The following is a 20,694-nucleotide window of genomic DNA, read 5'->3' on the forward strand; positions in this document are numbered from 1 at the left end:
TAAGTAAACCCCTTATCAGTCTCTTGCAGAGATTCTAAAACGCTTATCTCGATAGACCAGATTATGGGGCTGACCCACTCTCAGTGCTGAGTAGGAATCAAACAGGCATTCTCTTCTGTCAGCAACTCCTGCCTTGCCAATCCAGATAAATCAATTAATGGGATGCAGAGCTGCTGTCTTGCCTTTCTCTTCCTGATGCTTACCTCCCCAAGCTCCCCCGGACTCCTCAGTGCCCTGTTTAATACCATCTAAGAGTCCTTATTTACAAGAGGGCTTGTGCAGGTGCAAGCTTTCAGGCCAGCAGCACAGGAGCAATTGTCGCCCCTCCCCCTTGCAAGCTCCAGCCTCCCCTCTTTGTGAGATACTTTTGTTTTCTCCGCTTTTCAGACCAAAGACGTCCCTCAGCAGCTAATCTAATCGGATTATGCTAATTTATACTTCATGAACCTAAACAGCATAACTAGATCTGCAGAGGGCTAAGGCCAGGAAGAGAGGGACAACGACTTTGTTGGTAAACCTACCCCGCAAAAAAGTGCAAAAAGAAAGCACGTCCTGTGTTTAGCCACACAAAGCTGCTACTCTGGAAAGCCTACAGAGCTCTTGACAATTTAGAGTGCCCAGAGGTCTCTGTGTTCCGAACAGAAAAGGCAGTGCAGTGAAGGCACAATTAGGACTGCACTGACAAGGCTGTTTTTTCCCTCTTAAAAAGTAAGGTTCCTCTTCGTTTTTTTACCCAACTGACTCACATTTACCCTCTTGGTTAATCAATATATAAATTCAAAAAAAAATATATAAATTCAGAAGCTGAAGCTGAATGGTACAGTTTAACATTCACTGGATCCTACTACTCATTAAGGATGATGCTTTGTGCTATGGGCTGCACAAAAGTGTTGAAGCCTTAGTACTTGCCTTTCAGAATTTATACTCTGATAGGGAAAGATATCCAGGTACAGAAATTATGAAACACCTCAGTGAGGAGATTGCATTCCTTTAATTTGTTTTCTCTGCCTCATGCTTGAGGACCCTGCTAGTCATCTTTCACAACCTTCCACGGGTTATTTTTAAAATAACTTATATTCATATGAGGCTTTGTGTTAATTCAAATTGCATAAGTATATAACTTCATAACAGACTGAGACAATTCACTTACAGAGCTGACAAGCTTGACTATCCTAAAATTAGTGAATGATTCAGGCCTTCTCAGTTCACATGCTTACTTCGTCACTTCTCCCTCTCCATCACTTCCAAAATAGCCCAAATATGCATCAAATATCAGATTCCATCAGAAGAACAGAAAGGCATATTTCATCTCTGCTGTATGTCCCCTCCTCATTTTTGTCTGAAAACTAAAAAGATCACTCTTATCATCTCATAGCTTCAGACCCTGGTTAGAATGGAGAATGGAAAGGCAGAGGGTTAGAAGTGGAATCTCTTCAGACAAAAAAATGTCTTAAAACCAACAATAAGTTGAGTAAGGAAAACATTTTTCTGCTAAGAAATGGTTTATTTAAGCATATCCGAAATCTTCCACCAGTAGTTTTAATTTCCTCATATGGTCGAATGTTATAAGCCAATCTCAGACTTTTGTTATAGTTTAACATTCAGTAATCTAAACAATGATGAATATTTAAACATATTCATCTTGGTATAATTTTGCTGCAAATGGCCTTCTTTGCCACTATAATGATGCCCTTCTGGATTTTTAGTGCTCATTTAGGACACTCTTGTCAAATTCGTATAATGAACTAAGGGCTGGGGGTTAGGTGGATGTTGGCTGACACTTGGAACTTTCCTAAACTAATAACTCTATTGGCTTCACTCAAAACAAGTATAATGGACATAGCTCTGTGAAAAAAATGACTTCTTTATGAAAATGGTAATGATATAGATTTCTTTTAAGCCTAGAATTTGAAAAAACTTGGCTAACATTAGAAAAATCTGATGAGTGAGAAATGTTTGCATTGTATAAAGTTAGGTATTTCATAGAAAATACTAGTAGACATTTTGGTTATGCTAGAAAATATATGATTGAATTCACTCTGGCAGTTTTTCCCCTATGTGTTATATCGACCCCAGGATTTTCCAAAGCCAGAACCCAGTCAATACATGAACAAAACGAGAAGTTCAACAAAGAGATAGAAATCATTAAAAAGAACCAAACAGAAATTCTAGAGCTGAAGAAGAATAGGAAGACTGAACTGAAAATTTCAATAGAGAGCTTCAACAGCAGACTCAATCAAGCAGAATAAAGAATCAGCACACTCAAAGACATGTCATTTGAAATTATCCAGTTGGAGGAACAACAACAACAAAAACCCAAAAACCACAAAATAGAAAAGAAAGAGTGAAGAAAGCCTATGGGATGTATGGCATATCTTTATGAAAATGAATATATGCATTGTGGAAGTCTCAGTAGGAAAAGAAAGGGAAAGGGGCAGAAAAATTATTTAAAGAAATATGGCTCAAAACTTCCTACTCATCAATGGATGGGTAAGGAAAATGTGGTATATATGTACAATGGAGTATTATTCAGCCTTTAAAAAGAAAAAAATCCTGCCATTTGCAATAACATGGATGAATCTTGAGGACATGCTAAAAAACAAACCAGGTACAGCAAACAGATACCACATGATATTGCTAACATAAGGAATCTAAAATAGTTAGATAGAAGCAGAGAGTAAATGGTGGTTGCCAGAGGCTGGAGGGAGAGAGAAATAGAGACGTCTTAGTCAAAGAGGACAAAGTTTCACTTATACAAGATGAGTAAGTCCTAGAGACCTACTGAACAGTTTAGAGCCTATAGTTAACAATATTGTATTATATACTTAAAACTGCTAAGAGTAGATCTTATTACACTTAAACACAAAATAATAACAAATAAAGAGATGGGAGGAAAATTTTGGAGGTGATGGATTTGTCTATGACATAGCTTATAGTGATCATCTCATGGGAGTATATTTATCTCCAAACTCATCAAGTTGTGTACGTTAAATATGAATAAGCTTTTTGTATGCCAATCATACCTCAGTAAAGTGTTGTTTTCTTTTTTCAAATAGGAAAGATCAAATAGTTATTAGATCTAGCGATGAGATATATTGGGGCTTCTTATAAAGACACAGAGTCCCATCCCTGTGACTCTTTCATTATTTATAAAGACCCCATTCTCTGGAGTGGCATGTGACACTAGTTCCGCCTCCCCGCCCTGTTCTTTCCTGCTACTCTGCACCAGTTCTCCGGGCCAAGTAGTCGCTAGTCTTTGGACTTTGTGGGAATGTGGTAGTGGGAGGATGTCATATGTTTGAGGTCTTGCAGAAGTTGGCAGCAAGTTTTCAGTTTCACTCTTTGGCTATTTTCCCAGCTTCCAATCCCCATCCAGTAAATGCTGCAATTACCCTGAGACTAGTGGGAATCCTTGAGCTCTCTGTCCTTCTGAACGATGCAAAAGATTATCTGCTTTCTGCACTTAGTTTTTGATAGATAAATATGTCATGCAACAAGGCCCCACGAGGTACCAGTAGACATAGCAATGCGGCTTAGAGAACATGATGCCGGGGTGCGGGGTGTGTGTACGTATGTGTGTGTGAGTGTGTATGTGTGTGTACAGTGCTTGGCCCATGCTTCTGTGGGTGGATATATATAAACAGGAGCAAGAGAAACAGATTGCTCTATAAAATAGTCCATCGAATAGTGGCTGATTTGCCGGCAGGACAATTATCTTTCCACTTTAAACAAATTGTTGCATCAGTTCATGGACTTGTACTTGGGCTTCAACCAGACAGCTGTTACACATTCTAGACCTGTAGACCAGAGTCCTGGTCAAATTCCAGGTCTCTTCTTTTAGTCAGAAGCAGGACACACTGTGCATTAAACTCTGGGAGAGTACTGCTACTCAGAGGCCTGATTTGCTGCTATGAGATTGGCAAAGAGCTTCCTGAAGGAAATCCCCTGCTTTGTAGCCAGGGATGGCAGGCAAACACTGTGGAGTACACATGAGGTTATGACTCGAGTTCATTTGCTAAGCAGCTATTCCCCAGACTTTCTCAACCTCTCGAGCTTGTGTTAGGAGATCATCTTCCAGGGGCTCTCATAGTACCCTGTGCTGTTATAGCAGTCATCAGGTGCCATGTGGCGCCTTGCTATGAGAGACGAAATGGTTCCTTGGAGTCCAATACCTTGGAACCTTGGAACAAAGAGAGGCCCGCAGGGGCTATACCATCAGGCAGCACCAAGAAGTGCCGGCACTGAGGTGAAGCCCTGAGTCCTGGACTGGCTTTCAGTTTTATTATTGTGGAATGTAAAGTATGCAGAAGCAAGGAAGGAAAACAACTCAAGAAACCAGTCATGTGAGGGACAGCAGGGAACTGCATATGTGACTATCTGCAGGGGTCTCAGAAAAGCATTAAGTAGGGGGCTGCTGGGGATGGGAGAACTGACCTCAGCAGGCCTGGCTATCTTATCCACCATCATTGCTGTTTTCAGGACGGATGGATGGCAGGAATAATTGGCTTTTGCCATACACATAAAGCTGCTGCCATTTATTTTTATTATTTTTTTAAAGATTTATTTATTTATTCATGATAGACACACAGAGAGAGAGAGAGAGAGAGAGAGAGAGGCAGAGACACAGAGAGAGAGAGAGAGAGAGAGAGAGAGGCAGAGACACAGGCAGAGGGAGAAGCAGGCCCCAAGCAGGGAGCTGGATGTGGGACTTGATCCCAGGTCTCCAGGATCACTCCCTGGGCTACAGGCGGCACTAAACCACTGCGCCACCGGGGCTGCCCTGTTGCCATTTATATATGGCCCTGTTCTTACTGTTTCTTTTACCGCTGAGGTCCTGCTCTCCCACAGTCATGCTACACAATCTTTGTTCATTTGTCTGTGTGCCAAGTAGAACAAAGCTCCCAAGAGCCTGGAGGTGTTCTTCATCTGCCCATAAAGTTGATCAGGTGCATGAACCAGCCTATTAGAATTTCCTCACAAATATCTCACAAGAATCCAATGTAGGCAGAGATGCTGGTGGTCATTTTTCATATAACTATTGAACCATTCACCATTCTTCTTCTGAATGGCAATCTTTAGGGGAATTGATGTATTCTCTTCCTTACCCCTACTGACTCTCATGATCTAGAAGCCTTGTGGAGAATAGAAATCTATTCTATGCTTCATGAAATCTGAGCCTGACTTCAGGTATCCTTGCCACCCAGCTCTGACTTCAAAGTGCGCACTAAAATTTGTATGTCTGGAGCCCGAAGTATTCATTTGTTTAAGCAACAACACAAGAATCTTAGCCCGATTTAGCTGAAATTACTTCCTTTCAAGGAGAAGAGAACTCTTGTAGCATCTAGAGGCTTACAACTGAAGGACTTGGCATCTGACCTCCTCTCCCTACTTTTTAAGCATCCCTGCCCCTGAATATATATTTAAAAGTAGATGATACAAAGAATCAACCATTCTTAAGGCCCAAGATTTTTAGCACCTGCAGATTAATGCCAGAGTGACTATTAACTTCATCTTCTCTTCTTCATTCTTTAGGAAACAGACTTCAGGAGAGTATGAACTAAGAAAATTGCATGCAGCTTCACTATTTTTTCTCAGGGTTCCAGAGGAAACCTCTGATTGAACAGATAACATAACATTGCCTTTGACTGAATTAGGATAGGTTTTTATACCTTGGCTTATCATGCTACTCTCACAGAGACTGAGCTCTTCCTGGAGAGACAGAAAACCCAGTCAGGGCCAGACTTCCTGCCAAGCCCCAAGCTGCCTAGTAAGTTTGTTAGAAAATGTCATTCCTCCTCTTTACTTGAAAAAACTTTTTGAGGTATAAAATACAAATCAAAATGTACACATCTTAAAAGTATAACTCCATTTTCAATAAAGTGAACACAGCAACATCATAGTAAAGAATAGAAACTCCAGAAGCTCCCTTCTCCTGCCTCCAAGAGCAACCACTCATCCCTATTTTCAACTCCATAGATTAGTTTTGCCTGTTTTTTGAATTCCATTAAATGGAATATTGTGTTTGAGAGTCATGATTCACTGATATTGATGCAAGTAGCAATATTTCATTCATTTTCATTGCTGTACAGAATATTGTGTTTGTGTCTGTGTGTGTATACCTATATAGCAACTGGACATCACAATTTATTCACCCATATTTATTTTGACAAACATTTGTGTTGTTTACAATTTTATGCTATTATAAATAATGGTGCTATTCATATTTGTGAGTGGAATTTGTAGATCTGAGGATATCTATGTTCACCTTTAGCAGTTTTCCAAAGTGGTTGCATAATGTTAGACTCTTGCCAGCAGTCTATGAGAGTTTAAGTGGCTTTATATTTTTACCAGCACTCGGTATTGTCTCTCTTTTTAATTGTAAACATTTTAATAAGCAGGTTTTTTTTAAGATTTTTATTTCTTTATTCATAGAGACACATACAGAGAGAGAGGAGCAGAGGCACAGGCAGAGGGAGAAGCAGGCTCCATGCAGGGAGCCTGATGTGGGTCCCCAGGATCAAACCCCGGGCTGCAGGTGGCGCTAAACCACTGCGCCACTGGGGCTGCCCAATAAGGAGGTTTTTAGAAAAGATTTTACTTATTCATGAGAGACACAGAGAGAGGCAGAGACACGGGCAGAGGGAGAAGCAGGCTCTATGCAGGAAGCCCAATGTGGGACTTGATCCCAGGCCAGCAGATGCTTAACCGCTGAGCCACCCAGGCATTCCTTAATAAGCAGTTTTAATTTGCATTTCCATGATGACTATTGAAGTTGGGACCTCTTCATGTATTTATTGGTTATTTGGTTATCCTCTTTTGTGAATTATCTGTTCAAGTTTTTGCTGTTTTGTACTGAACTTAAAAAAACTAATTGACTTTTATTTATTGATATATATGAATTCTTTATATTTTGGGGGTAAGACTTTTCTGTTGGGAGATAAACACATATGGCATGTATCTTCTTCCACTTTGTGTTTGCCTTTTTATTCTCTTAATGGTGACTTTTGATAATTAGAAGTTAATTTTAATGTAAGCCTATTCATCAATTTTATTCTTCGTGGTTTGAGCTTTCTTTGAGGAGATGTCTAAAGACTAGTCCTTTTTGATGCAACTTTTCACCCGTCTGGAAGAAATCTTCGTGTGGCTCCTGCCCAGTGTTAGCATCAGTAATTTTGTAATAGCTAGTCATCCATACCTTGTCATTAAAGTGTTCCTTGCTTCATTGGCTTGACTTTTTTCACCTGACATTTTTGTTCTGGTAATGTTTGACTATGGTCCTGCTAATGACAGCTGACTAAACTTTATCTGCCCCTCAGGTTGTATTTCTTAGTCTCAGCTATTATCTGACTGACCAGACTTGCCAGTTACCCACTCTAATTAGCTAGTCTCAATGTCCCTATATCTAATTTTATCCTCAGTCTCTCTCGTGGTTATGGATGTGCAACAACTGTTAGCCCAGTTGTCCTAACCTCCGTCTGGTAGAGAATGTTCCCAGCTCTTCTTTAGAGAGTATTCTGGTTAACTTTTTTTTTTCCTTTGGCACCTCAAAGTTAGGTGAGTTTACAGGATTGGAAGCCTTGTCAAAGACTTTTCTGAATTGAACTGGTAGACTTCAATATGGATGGCTTCTGGGTGAGAAAATGTAATAAGAGAACTCAAGGAAACCTCAACTATGTGACTTTAGTCAAAGCAATAGCGTTGTTTTCATGGACTAAGGGAAGCATTATTGTTATTTCTATTTGGGCACACATAATTATTAGGTACAAGGCTAAAGACAAGGAAATAAAAATAAAAAGCAAAACACAAAAGTAAAAGGAAGCAAATAAGGGAGAAATACCTACATTTTTTCTTGGAATGCTAACGACGGTTTCACTGAGCTTACTGAAGTCTGTCACCTAAGCATCCTTTTCTATTGCACACAGATGATTTTGTTCATTATTTAGTTAATATATACTAGATCACAAGTTTGAAAGTGCTTTTATGTGATAGATTTTTTTAAAAGAAATTAGGTCCCAATTGAATTATGTTCATGATAAGAGAAAATTATTAAAGTCCTTATAATGCTGGTTAAGTAAATTCTGAATAGTAACTGACATTTATTGAGGGCTTTGTATGTGCTAGGCACTGTTCTTAACACACATTAATATATTTAATCCTCACAAAACCCCATGAGGTACAGAGTATTATGTTCACCATTTTATTTATTTATTTATTTAGTTAGTTAGTTAGTTAGTTAGTTATTTTTGTTGTTCACCATTTTAGAAATGAGAAAACTGAGGTACAGAGAAACTTGCCCAAGATAATTCAGCTAGCAAGGAGCAGAGCCAGAATTTGACTCAGGATCCCTTGCTTCAGCACCTGCAATCTTAATCACTATTCCTCTAAAATTAATAAAATCTATATAACTTCAGTAGTTAAGAAAGCAGTAGGAAAAAATATCTAATTCCCTTCCAAGAGGTCTGAATATCATAGGAGAAGACTGATAGCTAAGGTTTATCAAGCAAGTACTCATGTGTTAGGCACTATGCTAAACAATTTTTTTCAAAGATTTTATTTACTTATTCATGAGAGACACACAGAGAGAGGCAAATACATAGGCAGAGGGAGAAGCAGGATTCCTGTGGGGAACCTGATGCGAGACTCGATCCCAGGACATGGAGATCATGACCTGAGCCAAAGGCAGACGCTCAACCACTGAGCCACCCAGGTACCCCTATGCTAAGCAATTTATATGCATGCGCTATTAGTTTTGAAAACAACACTACTTATTAAATACTGTTAATCCTAAATTAAGATGAAGGCACAGGATTAGAGAGAGTTAGCAATTGCTTTCTACAAGGTTACACAGTAAATAGCCAGCCAGTCTCCAGAGACCGTGTGTTTTATATTACCACTATGCTACCCTGTCTCCTAAGATGAGAGTTTCCCAAGTGAACCCCTTAGTATAAAATGGAAAATGCAATTTTATATGCTGCTACTAGCTGGCTAAACTTCACAGAGAGGTAGCTAAGGAGATGGAGGGAAAGACTTTGCTGTTAGATTTGATGGGCCCCATTTGAAAGATGAGATACATATTTATTGAGTGAATGAACATTAGAAATAAGCTGATAGTCCAGCTGAGTATAGTGGTGATAGGAAGAGATTTGTACAGGGTTTTCCTTGCTGGATTTCCAGTTTCATGAACTGCTTGGAGGGAAAAAAATAGATTTCCATGTTTAAAATACTTTGGGGAATTATTCCCTTCTTAGATAATCATAATGCCTCTAAGAAGTTGTGCTGTTATTAACAATCTTCTCTTGGGGCACCCAGGTGGTTCAGTCAGTTAAGCATTGGACTCTTGATTTCAGCTCAGGTTATGATCTCAGGGTCGTGAGATTGAGTCCCTGGGAGGTGCCACATTCAGTGGGGAGCCTGCCTGAGATTCTCTCTCTCTTTGTCTCTCCTCTCTCTCTCTCCCCACCCTTCCTTTGCCCCTCCCCCTGCTTACCCATGCACACCCTCTAAAATAAATACATCTTTAAAAAAATATTCTCTTTAAGTTTTCTTTTTTTCAGACTAAGGAAACTTGTTACTAATTTTTCTATGCAAAACCACAAGAACGTGGATAATAAATACTAATAAATCTTTACATTTTACAGATTTTACATCTAATGTGATTTATACAGATTTACAGATTTTTAAGGAACTTTGAGTGATTGAAGCAGACTGTGCTGTCCACAGAAACATATGCAATTCCACTAACTGACATAGATTTAAAAAATAGATCTGGGAAGCATGTAATATAGATGAATTCTGTATGAAACCTAGACAGCTTTGGGCTCAAGCAATGGAATACATGTTTATTGTCAGTTGTCCTATAAGGGCAGCTTTAAATTGGATTAATTTGCCTCAGTGATTGTTACTGGACAGAGACCACCTGCAACTGCATTTACCTTCTCTATTTGTACTTATGGACCCTCCTCACCATTCATTCCCTGTTATTTGGACACACTTCTGAACCTCTAAGTAGGATTCCTTTGGTTTGCCCAAATGTTAGGGGCATATTATGTTCTCATTGCTCATGTTTTGGTTTAACCAACCCATCTACACAGATCACTTATGTTTTGTGAGTTCCTAGCTTTAGCTACATGCATTTTCTTTCAAACCTCACTCATCGACCTCATTTTCGAATCTCTCTCTTTTGCTTATCTTCTAGTGCAACAAGATGTTAATTGGGACTTACTATCTTGGAACGCCCCTAAGACAAAAGATGTTACCTTCATATTCTAAAAAGAGGAGGTAGGCCATCTAACTGAGACTTACAGATAACAACTGGTCCAGAGACCTTTGCTCCCAACACCCCAAGATGTCAACAATTTGAAAGGAAATTCATAGAAGGGAATTCAAAGGTTTGGTGCATTTGCTTTTCTACTCCTCTGTCTGTGAGGAAGTAAGTACACACCTCTCCACCATGCCAATTCAGACGCTATTTAAACAGGTATAGGATTACTTTTTTTCTCAAATAACAGTAAGCCTGAGAAACGAACTAGGGTGGTGGAAGGGGAGGTGGGTGGAGGGTGGGGGTGACCGGGTGGCAGGCACTGAGGTGGGCACTTGATGGGATGAGCACTGGGTGTTATTCTGTATGTTGACAAATTGAACACCAATAAAAAATAAATTTATTAAAAAAAAAAACAGTAAGCCTGAGAGAGATAGCTGATATCTTCAGTTATCTGCTATTTTCTTGACCTTCTCTCATGGTCACATGATGGCTGTTCCAGCTCAAGGCAGAAATAAGACCCATATCAAGAGCATGGGTCACCCTTGTGAGAGAAGCCACAGTGCTTTCCCCAACCTGTTTGTCTATTCTTTTACCAATATCACAGTATCTTGATTACTGAGGTTATATGTATAATACGTCTTAAGGTCAAGCAAGCAGAATCAGTCTACCAGCTGTGTTCTTCTTCACTTTGTTTTTAGAAGCATTCCAACAGACTCCCTCTTCATTTTCATTTGCCAGTATTTTAATACATGGTCACTCCTTGCTGAGAGGCTGTAAAAGCCATATTTAAAGTTTTAATTCAATGTGCAAAGTTAGATATACCTGTTGAGTTAGCCTGATGGTGTCTGCTGCAACTGTAGATGTCGGGAAACCTAGCTATGCAGAGGTCCATGGCATCATTGCCAAACCTACAAATGTACCACATGAATGGGTCAGCGCTGGGAACCTCCCATAAAAAGTATCAATAGCCACAAAAAAACCCGAGAACTATAACCAACACTTGTTAACCACAAGACCTTTGTTCCTTTTCTATAATGTCGCTACCTTTTACCTTGACTTTGGAGGGGACAGAAGATGGAAGGGGCAGATGAGGAAAGATGAAAGACCTTTCTTCTATGGCAAGTTTCTGGGCTAGGCAGACCAAGCTGATGGAATGGGAGAAGTTCTGAATTAGATGCAAGACTGACAATTTAGCTGTAGTAGACTTTAACATTTTCATTTCATTTTATTTTTTAGTATGTTTAATGACAAGAAGCAATGGGATCTGCTGAGATAATGTTAAAGGATGGGAAGGGGAGATCTGACACAGGATTATAGTTGGGCGTGGGGTTTCTGGAGGAAGATAAATTCACTTCCTGATTGTGTCCCACTGAGTTCAGTTCCTTCAACAAACTGGTTATGCTATAAACTACAAACCCTTTTTCTAATCCTGACTGCTGACCCATTGCCCTGACTCCTAATAAGTCTTTCTGGCTCTTAACTGGTATCCTTTTCATTGCTGTAGGGGTGCTGAAACTGTTATTAAAAGACAACTTTAAGAATAATATTTGGTGTCTGTGGGATAGGAGAAAGCCCAGGAGGAGTACTTAGGAGAGATTGTAACAGGATAATAACCAATCCTGGTTTGTCACTGACTGCCTTTGTGATCTCTTTGTCACCCTGGGTTTCCTACTCTGAAATAAATGGGCTAAAGAAAATGATTGTAATAGACACCTCTTGTGATGGTTGCCTCGTTCACTTTATTCTCAGGACATTGCCTCTGATACCTAGGGATGCTATGGGTCCATGTGCCACAGCCTCCCTTTAGAGCTGATTAAGCAGGAGAGGACATCTATCCCAGGCCAGGCAGGCTCTCTTTCCTGCAGTATTGAATAGGGGAGCGCAGAGATGGAACAATGTTGACATTGACCATCATTAGTAACTGAGAGCAAGCCACCCCCACCTGCTGCTGCTGGCCTCAGAAATTCCCAGCTTCTTGCTCTTCTTAGGGCTTAATGGCTCAATTCTTCCTTTCATCTGATTCTGCAGTTTTTCAGTAAATCCTTCACTTTGTTTAAGCTGCCCCAAACTGTTTTCTATGACCTGCAATCCACGGTAATTTTTTAAAGGGTCCATTCAACTTCTAGAATGTTATTATTCTTTGATTTAACGGTACCTGTTAATCTTGAATGGAGATGAGTTGTAACCTTGGGTGTTGGTAACCACAGACACCTAGCAGCCACGCAGTGGTGAGTGACTGCAGTTTTGGCAGTCCTTACACTGATGAATACTGAGATATTCCTTTTAATAACATCAGATTTTTAATCAGGTATATTTACATTTGTTACACAGGGAGAACAGTTTTAGTTTGATAGTTTATGTTAGAGGTATATGTGATGTTTATAGAAAAGGATTTGCCTCCAGGGCAAGAAATAGGTAACCAAGTAATATTTTAAAAGTCACCATATCGAAAGGCACTATTATTAAACACTTGAGTCTAAAAAGTTGAGTGATACCCAAATTGGTTCATCACTTAAATCTCATGCACTAGCAGCCCACTTAACTGATTAAATTCAGTGGGTATTTTGAATGCAACTGATGTTCTTTAGTTAATTCTCGGAGATAATGCTGGATATTAAAAAAGTTGAATTCAAATTAAACATTTTGTTGTAAAGGTCATGTAATATTACACTATAATTTGATATGGCATGGTATCAAATACCTATCAAAATAACTTTAGAGTGAAAATGTCTAATTGGAATATCAAAGTTTAGAAGTGTAATTAGCCCCTTTAATATGAAACCTAACTATGGGCCCTTTATGATTCTTTAAAAAGTTACTGTTACTGATTTCCCAAAGTGAAAGGCATGCCACTCAGTGGATGGAAAGCAGTATTGCAGAGAAGAGATAGCGATGATTACATTTTGAGATACTAGTTTTTGGGATTTTGCCACCTTGACTTGGGGGAATGGGTAAGCAAGCTGAGACTAAGAAGAGTTATGTGAGTTGTTCTAGAATTAACTTCATGATTAATATTAGTGGCACGACTGTAATGTTTGTATACAGAGATACAGACTGCAAAAAAATTATTTATTTATAAGGGTAGTTCTGAATGAGGGGCATTTTCATCCCAGCCTTCCACTGGGACATTTGGCAATATATGGAGACATCTTTGGCATGTGTGTGTTACTGCATCTATTGGGTAGAGGCTAGGAATGCTGTTAAACATCCTACAATGCATAAGACAGTCACCACAACAAAGAGCCAATAGTATTGTTGAGAAATCTGGTTTATGAAAATTAGTTTCACATGTTTTTGAACTCAAATTCTTTTTAGTCTAAACTCTTCTAGATATTCATATAATAAGACCAGCTTTACTTTCTAATAGATAAGCAATACTTTATAATACAAATTCATTTTTCTGCAATGATTATGTAACTTTGTAAACTGCTTCCAAAAGTCAGGAAAAGTTTGAATATTCACACTTAATCTCCCCCAATCTCACCTTGCTCTGTTACCAGTTCAAAGCCTTTCCTTCTTTCATTGCTCACTTCCTTTTTTTCTGGATTATTTTATTTTACTAAATAACTGAAGCACTGACCAGAAGCAAATATAGTGAGCATATTTAACATTTGGATACAAATTGTCTTTTTATAAGATTATAATTTCATTTTTCTTAGATTTACACATTTTTTTCTTTAGACTCTAGGCAGATGGAGACCCATCTAATTCTCAGTTTTTGAAAAGAAACAAGTTTCAGATTACTAGGAGAGCCTGAAATGATTCATTTCTTTCTGTTGGAATTAGTCTGTTTAGGGTAAGTAAAATGTTGGATTTACCTGCTTTTTAAAAAACTCTGATGCTTTTTATGTTGTCCTATTGGTCTTAATAATTGATTTAATTATACCTTAGAATAATAGTGGCATAGACTATCATTGGAGGTGTTGCAAAGAGTCCTTCATATATATTACTTTTTAAAGAACAAAATGCATCCTTTATGAAATTTAAGATTGTCAAATGTAAAACCTTTTGGGAAACACTATCCAAATTGTGCCCCTAAATTCATAACACTGCAATTCCAAAGATAAAGGAATGCATAAAAAGTATGGAAAATGAATACCCTTTGATTTTCCCAGTCTCCAGTCTCTTCTCACCAATTTACTCCTAAACTATTTGTTGATTGCACATTACCCTCCACCTCCATCAAAAAGGGAAAAACCCAGTTTAGTATAATGGTTAAGAGAATGGATTCTGGCTCTGATTTGTCTGAGCATAATGTAGTGATCAAGAGCTTAGATTCTGAAGCCAAGCCACATAGTTTGTGGTATGCCATTCAAGGATTTCTTTTCCAGCCTCATTTCTCACTTTGTAGTCTAGCCAAAATTCCTCTGTCCATCTCCTTCTAGCCTGTAAGGCCGGGTCATCTTACCACTTCCCTGAAATAGTCCTCCTCTTCTCGGAACTGCTCTAGCATGGCACCTCTGCTTCTCACTACCAGTTCTGTACAAATGACGTGTGTGCCTAGAAAACTTAATCTCTTGAGAAAACACAAGCTTACTGAGGGCACGATATTATTGTATTCTTTTTTAGATCTCCACTAAATCACGATGTGCCTTGCACACTAGCTTTGCTTGACAAATGTCAGGTGAATCAATTTAAAGAAGTTAATCCCACTCTGAACCTCTACCCCTCTGGCCTGTACAGGTTTATCCCAAATCATAGAACTTTATATTAAAAAGGATGAATGCAATGTATGTAAATCAAATCCCTAAAAAAATTTCTTGAGGACCCAAAAGAGTCCCCAAGACTCTACGAGGGCTATGCAATCAATACTTAGCATATTTCACATCTTAGGAGAAAAATTTAAAAGTTCTCTACATATGGCTTTAAAATAATAAATATGCTAAATGTTTTTTTTTTTTAAAGATTTTATTTATTTATTCATGAGAGACACAGCGAGAGAGAGAGGCAGAGACACAGGCAGAGGGAGAAGCAGGCTAAGCTCCATGCAGGGAGCCAGACATGGGACTGGATCCCGGGTCTCCAGGATCACACCCTGGGCCAAAGGCAGGCCCTAAACCGCTGAACCACCCGGGCTGCCCAAATGTGCTAAATGTTAATGTAAGTAGTGCATTTTAAAATTCACTACGGAGGATCCCTGGGTGGCTCAGCAGTTTAGCACCTGCCTTTGGCCCAAGATGTGATCCTGGAGTCCCGGGATCGAGTCCCGCATTGGGCTCCCTGCATGGAGCCTGCTTCTCCCTCTGCCTCTCTCTCTCTCTCTGTGTCTCTCATGAATAAATAAATAAAATATTTTAATAAAAATAAAATAAAATTCACTACGTATATATTCCTCTGCCCATTCTCCTGGAGCTGGCACCGTTTGCAGCACGAAGAACGCCGGACGGACCCTGTCTGGGAGAACCAGGCTCGGCCCTGCAGGAACAGGCGGGAAGCCGCTGGCCCCGCCCACTCCCAGGACACGCCCCCGCCCCCGCCCCGCCCCGCCCCGCCCCGCCCCTAGCGTGCCGGCGCCGGGTCCCAGGGCGCACGCGCAGGGCTCCCGCAGGCGGCGCGCCCGGGCGCGAGGCGGCGGCCCCTCCCCCACTCTGGCCGCGCACCGCAGGAACCCGTCGCCGGGGCTGCTGCGGCTGCTGCTGTCGGTCGTCGTCATGGACTCTCCGTGGGATGAGCTGACCCTTGCCTTTTCTCGCACGTCTATGTTCCCCTTTTTTGACATCGCCCACTACCTGGTGTCCGTGATGGCGCTGAAGCGTCAGCCGGGTGAGTGCGGGAGCCGCAGACCGGCCGCCTCAGGGTGCCTCTCCCGGGAGGACGGCCGGAGCCGCCCGAACGGCCCGGGGCCTGGAGACGGGCTGGAGGGGCGCCGGGGCCGAGCCGCCCGCCTCGCGAGCGCGGGGGAGACTGAGGCAGGGAGCGGGCGTGTGTGTGTGTGTGTGTGTGTGTGTGTGTGTGTGGCCCCGGGAGGCGTCAGAGGAGGCGCGACCGCGGGTGCGGACGCCGCGGCGGGCAGGGGCCGCTGACGGGGAAGACGCCGCTGCGGCGTGTGGGAGCCGGAGCCCCTGCACCGGCCTGGCCCTGGCCCTGCGCGGTCCCCGGGCGCCGCCGCCGGCCTGGGGACCCCCGGCGTTCACGGCTCACCTGCGGGGGCGGCCCCGGGCCTCCGCGCTCCAGCGCCGCCTGCCGCCCAGGGCGTGACCCCGGGGTCCCGGGATCGAGCCCCCCGTCGGGCGCCCCGCGTGGAGCCTGCGTCTCCCTCTGCCTGCGTCTCCGCCTCTCTCTGTGTGTCTCTCTCATGAATAGATAGAGAACATCTTAAAAAAAATAGTAAGAACTGTTCCTCAGAAGACACCATTCAAGGGCTGAAGACACAGAGCACAACCTGAGAACGGGTATTTGCAAAACTAGAGCCAACAAAGGATGTGTAAATAAAGTGTATACAGAACTACATGTCAATTACGAAAAGACAATTCCGTAGGAAAAAAAAAGTGTGTTTAAGGAAGAGGAAGACGAAGGAGAGAAACTTTAACGGGCAGTTACACACACACACACAGAGTATTTCTAAAGAGCCAAGAAACATATGAAAAAGTGCCTAAGATGGGCCGCCCGGGTGGCTCAGCGCTTTAGCACCTGCCTTCAGCCCAGGGCGTGACCCCGGGGTCCAGGGATCGAGTCCCACGTCGGGCGCCCTGCACGGAGCCTGCTTCTCCCTCCGTCTATGTCTTTGCCTCTGTGTCTCTCATGAATAAATAGATAAATAAAATCTTTAAAAAAAAAAACCCGTAAAAGTCACCTGGGGACAGAGCCCCCCGGGGACAGCAAGTGGAGCTTGGTCGCTTGGAATAAGGAGTGGTTCTGGACTGCTCTGCAGCCCTGAAAGTTGTGTGGACGCTCAGAGAGCCCCAAGCAGGGACACTTGTCTTCTCCGTACCCAGCTCTGTCACCTTGCTCTGCAGCCGAATAAAGTGATTGTGGTTGGAAGAGAGGGGATCCCCCTTTTTTCCGTCGTACGCGTGACGTCGTCCAAGGGTCGTTTGGCACGGTTTCACTATACAGCATTTTGAGGGTTTTTTTTAATCGTATATGGTCAAGGAGCAATATTCGTCTTTTTTACTCTCAGAGTATGTTTATGCCTGTATTGCTTTACTTCTGCAGTTATTCTGCTTGCCTTTTGGATCCTTTATGACTCTCTTCTTTCTTTGAGCTCAGGCATTTTTTTTCCCCCTTTCCTACGTTTTATCTGTTCATGCAGCCTGGTCCTTTAGGGAGAGTTCATTAATGAGTGAATGAGGGCTTGAAGAGGTGCTGTAACTCTTGGGGACTGTTTTTTGTTTTTGTTTTTGACTCTTTGCTCTCAGAAATATTTTTCACTTACATTGATGTTTGTAGCTCAGTCTTTTAAAGCATTGTTTGGTCGAAGTTTTGCCCTGGAAAAGGTGGATATTGTATTAAATCAGGACAGATAATCTGTGTAAGTGAAAGTGTTTCCCTGATTTGAAAAGAAGTACCTTATCATGCCATATTTAGTATTTGGAGTTTTCTTGTATAGGCCAAATCAGGTTCTCAAAGTGTGGCCTGGGAACCCTTGGGGTTCCTGACACTTCCAGGTCAAAATTAGTTCATAATAATATGCAAATATTATTTGTCTTTCTTTACACTCATTTTCTCACAAGTGTGCAGTGGAATTTTCCAGAGGCTACATGACCTGTGATGCTGTAACAGATTGAATACAGAAACAGATATGAGAGTCCAGCTGTTTTCTGCTTGAAGCCAGACATAAAAAAAGGATTTGCTAACATAAAACAGTGGGACCTTCCTCACTAAATGTTTGCTTTGGAAAACACGTATTTTTCATAAAGAATACATAATTGATGTTAACATTTAGTATGTTTATTATTTTTGAAATGAAAAACATTAAGTACTCCTTTAAAATTTTCTCAACAATTTCTAATAAGCTAAATATACCTGTTAACTCCCATAAAAGCTCTTTGGGGTCTTCAAGAACTTTTTTTTTCAAGTCTGACTTTTTAACCTTTAAACTGAAGTTTGTGATTTTTTAAAAGATTTTATTTATTTATTCATGAGACACACAGAGAGAGAGAGGCAGAGACACAGGCAGAGGGAGAAGCAGGCTCCATGCAGGGAGCCCGATGTGGGACTCAATTCCGGGACCCCAGGATCACGCCCTGGGCTGAATGCAGCTCTAAACCACTGAGCCACTCGAGCTGTCCTAAAGTTTGTGATTTTGGACAAAGACATACAGACATGTGATTGCCACCACTATCAAGATATCCAGTAGTTTCATCACTCACCCCAGATTCCCTCCTGCCCTTTGTAGTTGGCCTTCCTCTAGTCTCTGGCAACCATTCATTTGCTCACTAATTTTTAGGGGCGCAAGGAGTCCTGAGACCAAAAAATTTGAGAAGCGCTGGACTAATTTAATGCTGAAACAGTATTACATCTTGTGAATATATTTTATATATGTGTGTGTGAGAGAGAGAGAAACATACTTTATATTCCAGTACCAGTGCTTGTAAACAGGTGAAAATGATAGAATTCATACAAAAGAGTGTACCAATTTAAGCTTTTACCAGAAGTATGTTAGACTGCTTGTTTCTTCCTCAATATTTGCTACCCCCCCCCACTGTTATCATTCTTAACTATCTTATCATTCTAATGATCAGAAAAATAGTTTTCATTTGTACCTGTCAGGGTTACTGAGTGAATGCTTCTTAAGTTTATTGGCAATTTGTATTTTCACTTCTCATTGAGTTGATCATATTGTTTTTTCTATTTAAATTGTAATGTAATACATTTTTAAAAATGATGAATCAGGGGCTCCTGGATTGCTCAGTCAGAAGAGCATGTGACTCTTGATCTCAGGGTTGTGAGTTTAAGCCCCATGTTGGGTGTAGGAATTACTAAAAAATAAATAAAAATAAAAATTAAAAAAATATTGAATCATCCTTATATTCTTGGAATAAACTCCACCTGTTTGAGGTATCATTTTAATTCACTAAGGATTTTATTTGCCAATACTTTGTTTAAATTTTTACTTAATTGGCAACTTTTTCTTATCCCCTGTTGACTGATTTCTCTAGAACTCAGACCTATTGTGCAATAAAACTATAATTCGTCTATGTAGTACCAGGATTCTTCTTATCTTTATTCTCTGGAGCACATTACTCCTTGAGACTCCTGACTTTTGGAATGTATTTTATCACTGCCCATACCTCTCTCCTCACTTGCCTACCATTTACATCTTATATATCTCTTCCTAGAGCTTAAACAATGCTAGTGGAAACAGGTAAAGGGGATTAACTCTTTCTTTCTGTGGTGTGGATAAGGACAGCGTCCCTTTGCTATTTGGTTCAAGTCGTAGGTTTCAAATCCAAGGAAAGATGATGGTTTTCCTCTTTCCTTTTCCACATGACTTGTATTTAATAATTTGGATTGTTTTTTATTTCTTAATTTACCTCCATTTGTCAAATAGTTAACTTTAGTTCCTCCTAAACCTTCGCATCTGATTTTCTATAGTTTTTAGTTTTGGCTAGTAGTCATAGGTTTTGCTTGTTTGTTTTCCTATTTTAGTAGGAAGTTGGAAAATGCTGTGTTGAGGGTTATTAGTCAGAAACCATTTAGCAGGGGCACCTGGCTGGCTTAGTGGTTGAGCATCTGCCTTTGGCTCAGGTTGTGATCCCAGGACCCTGGGATCAAGTCCCACATCAGGCTCCCTGTGGGGACCCTGCTTCTTCTCCCTCAGCCTATGTGTCTGCCCCTCTTTCTGTGTCTCTCATGAATAAATAAAATCTTAAGAAAAACCCCACTTAACAGAAAGTTTATATCAATTTTAGTCTCTCTTATCTTACTTTTTTTTTTTTTTTAAGATCTTATTTATTTATTCATGAGAGACACGGAGAGAGAGAGAGGCAGAGACACAGGCAGAAGGAGAAGCAGGCTCTGTGCAGGGAGCCCGATGTGGACTCAGTCCCGGGTCTCCAGGATCATGCTCTGGGCTGAAGGCGGCGCTGAACCACTGAGCCCCCCCAGGCTGCCCCTTACCTTACATTTTATTTTTTTTTCTTATCTTACGTTTTAAATCTGCCTTCTCTCTTTTCTTATTTAAATCTTCATTAAAATTAACACATTTTTGCAATCATACATTCATATCCAGTTGCTATTTTTGGTAAAATTTCCTGAAAATTTAATCTACAGTTATTTCTACTTGATTTTTACACACACAATCTATTTTTCCTGTTAATTCTCCCCCACTATACTACAGGGGACAGTATTGGTGATCTGGCAAGACAGTGATATTAAGAAAGTTCATAGTTTAGGAATATCTAAAATATTTCAAATATTGCTAACCTCTCTCAAATCACAGGAAGTTCAGTTAAGCAAATGTTCATTGAAACTTTACTGTGTATCAGGCA

The 20,694-nt window shown here is 40.8% G+C and overlaps 1 protein-coding gene across 2 annotated transcripts in view; it reads left to right on the plus strand.

Moving 5' to 3' along the window:
* The first annotated feature begins 15,793 nt into the window (after nt 1–15,793).
* Nucleotides 15,794–20,694, plus strand: part of TMEM38B (transmembrane protein 38B) — a 50,313-nt gene continuing 45,412 nt past the window's right edge. Inside the window, exon 1 of one of the 2 annotated variants that reach the window (XM_025432928.3) lies at nt 15,794–16,024. In XM_025432928.3, coding sequence (XP_025288713.1) covers nt 15,913–16,024 — 112 coding nt within the window. In that variant the 5' untranslated portion in view covers nt 15,794–15,912. The remainder of the gene's footprint in view (nt 16,025–20,694) is intronic. The other variant, XM_025432929.3, reaches the window with a different exon arrangement.

Source organism: Canis lupus, chromosome 11 (assembly GCF_003254725.2).
Source record: "Canis lupus dingo isolate Sandy chromosome 11, ASM325472v2, whole genome shotgun sequence".
Lineage (NCBI taxonomy): Eukaryota > Metazoa > Chordata > Mammalia > Carnivora > Canidae > Canis > Canis lupus.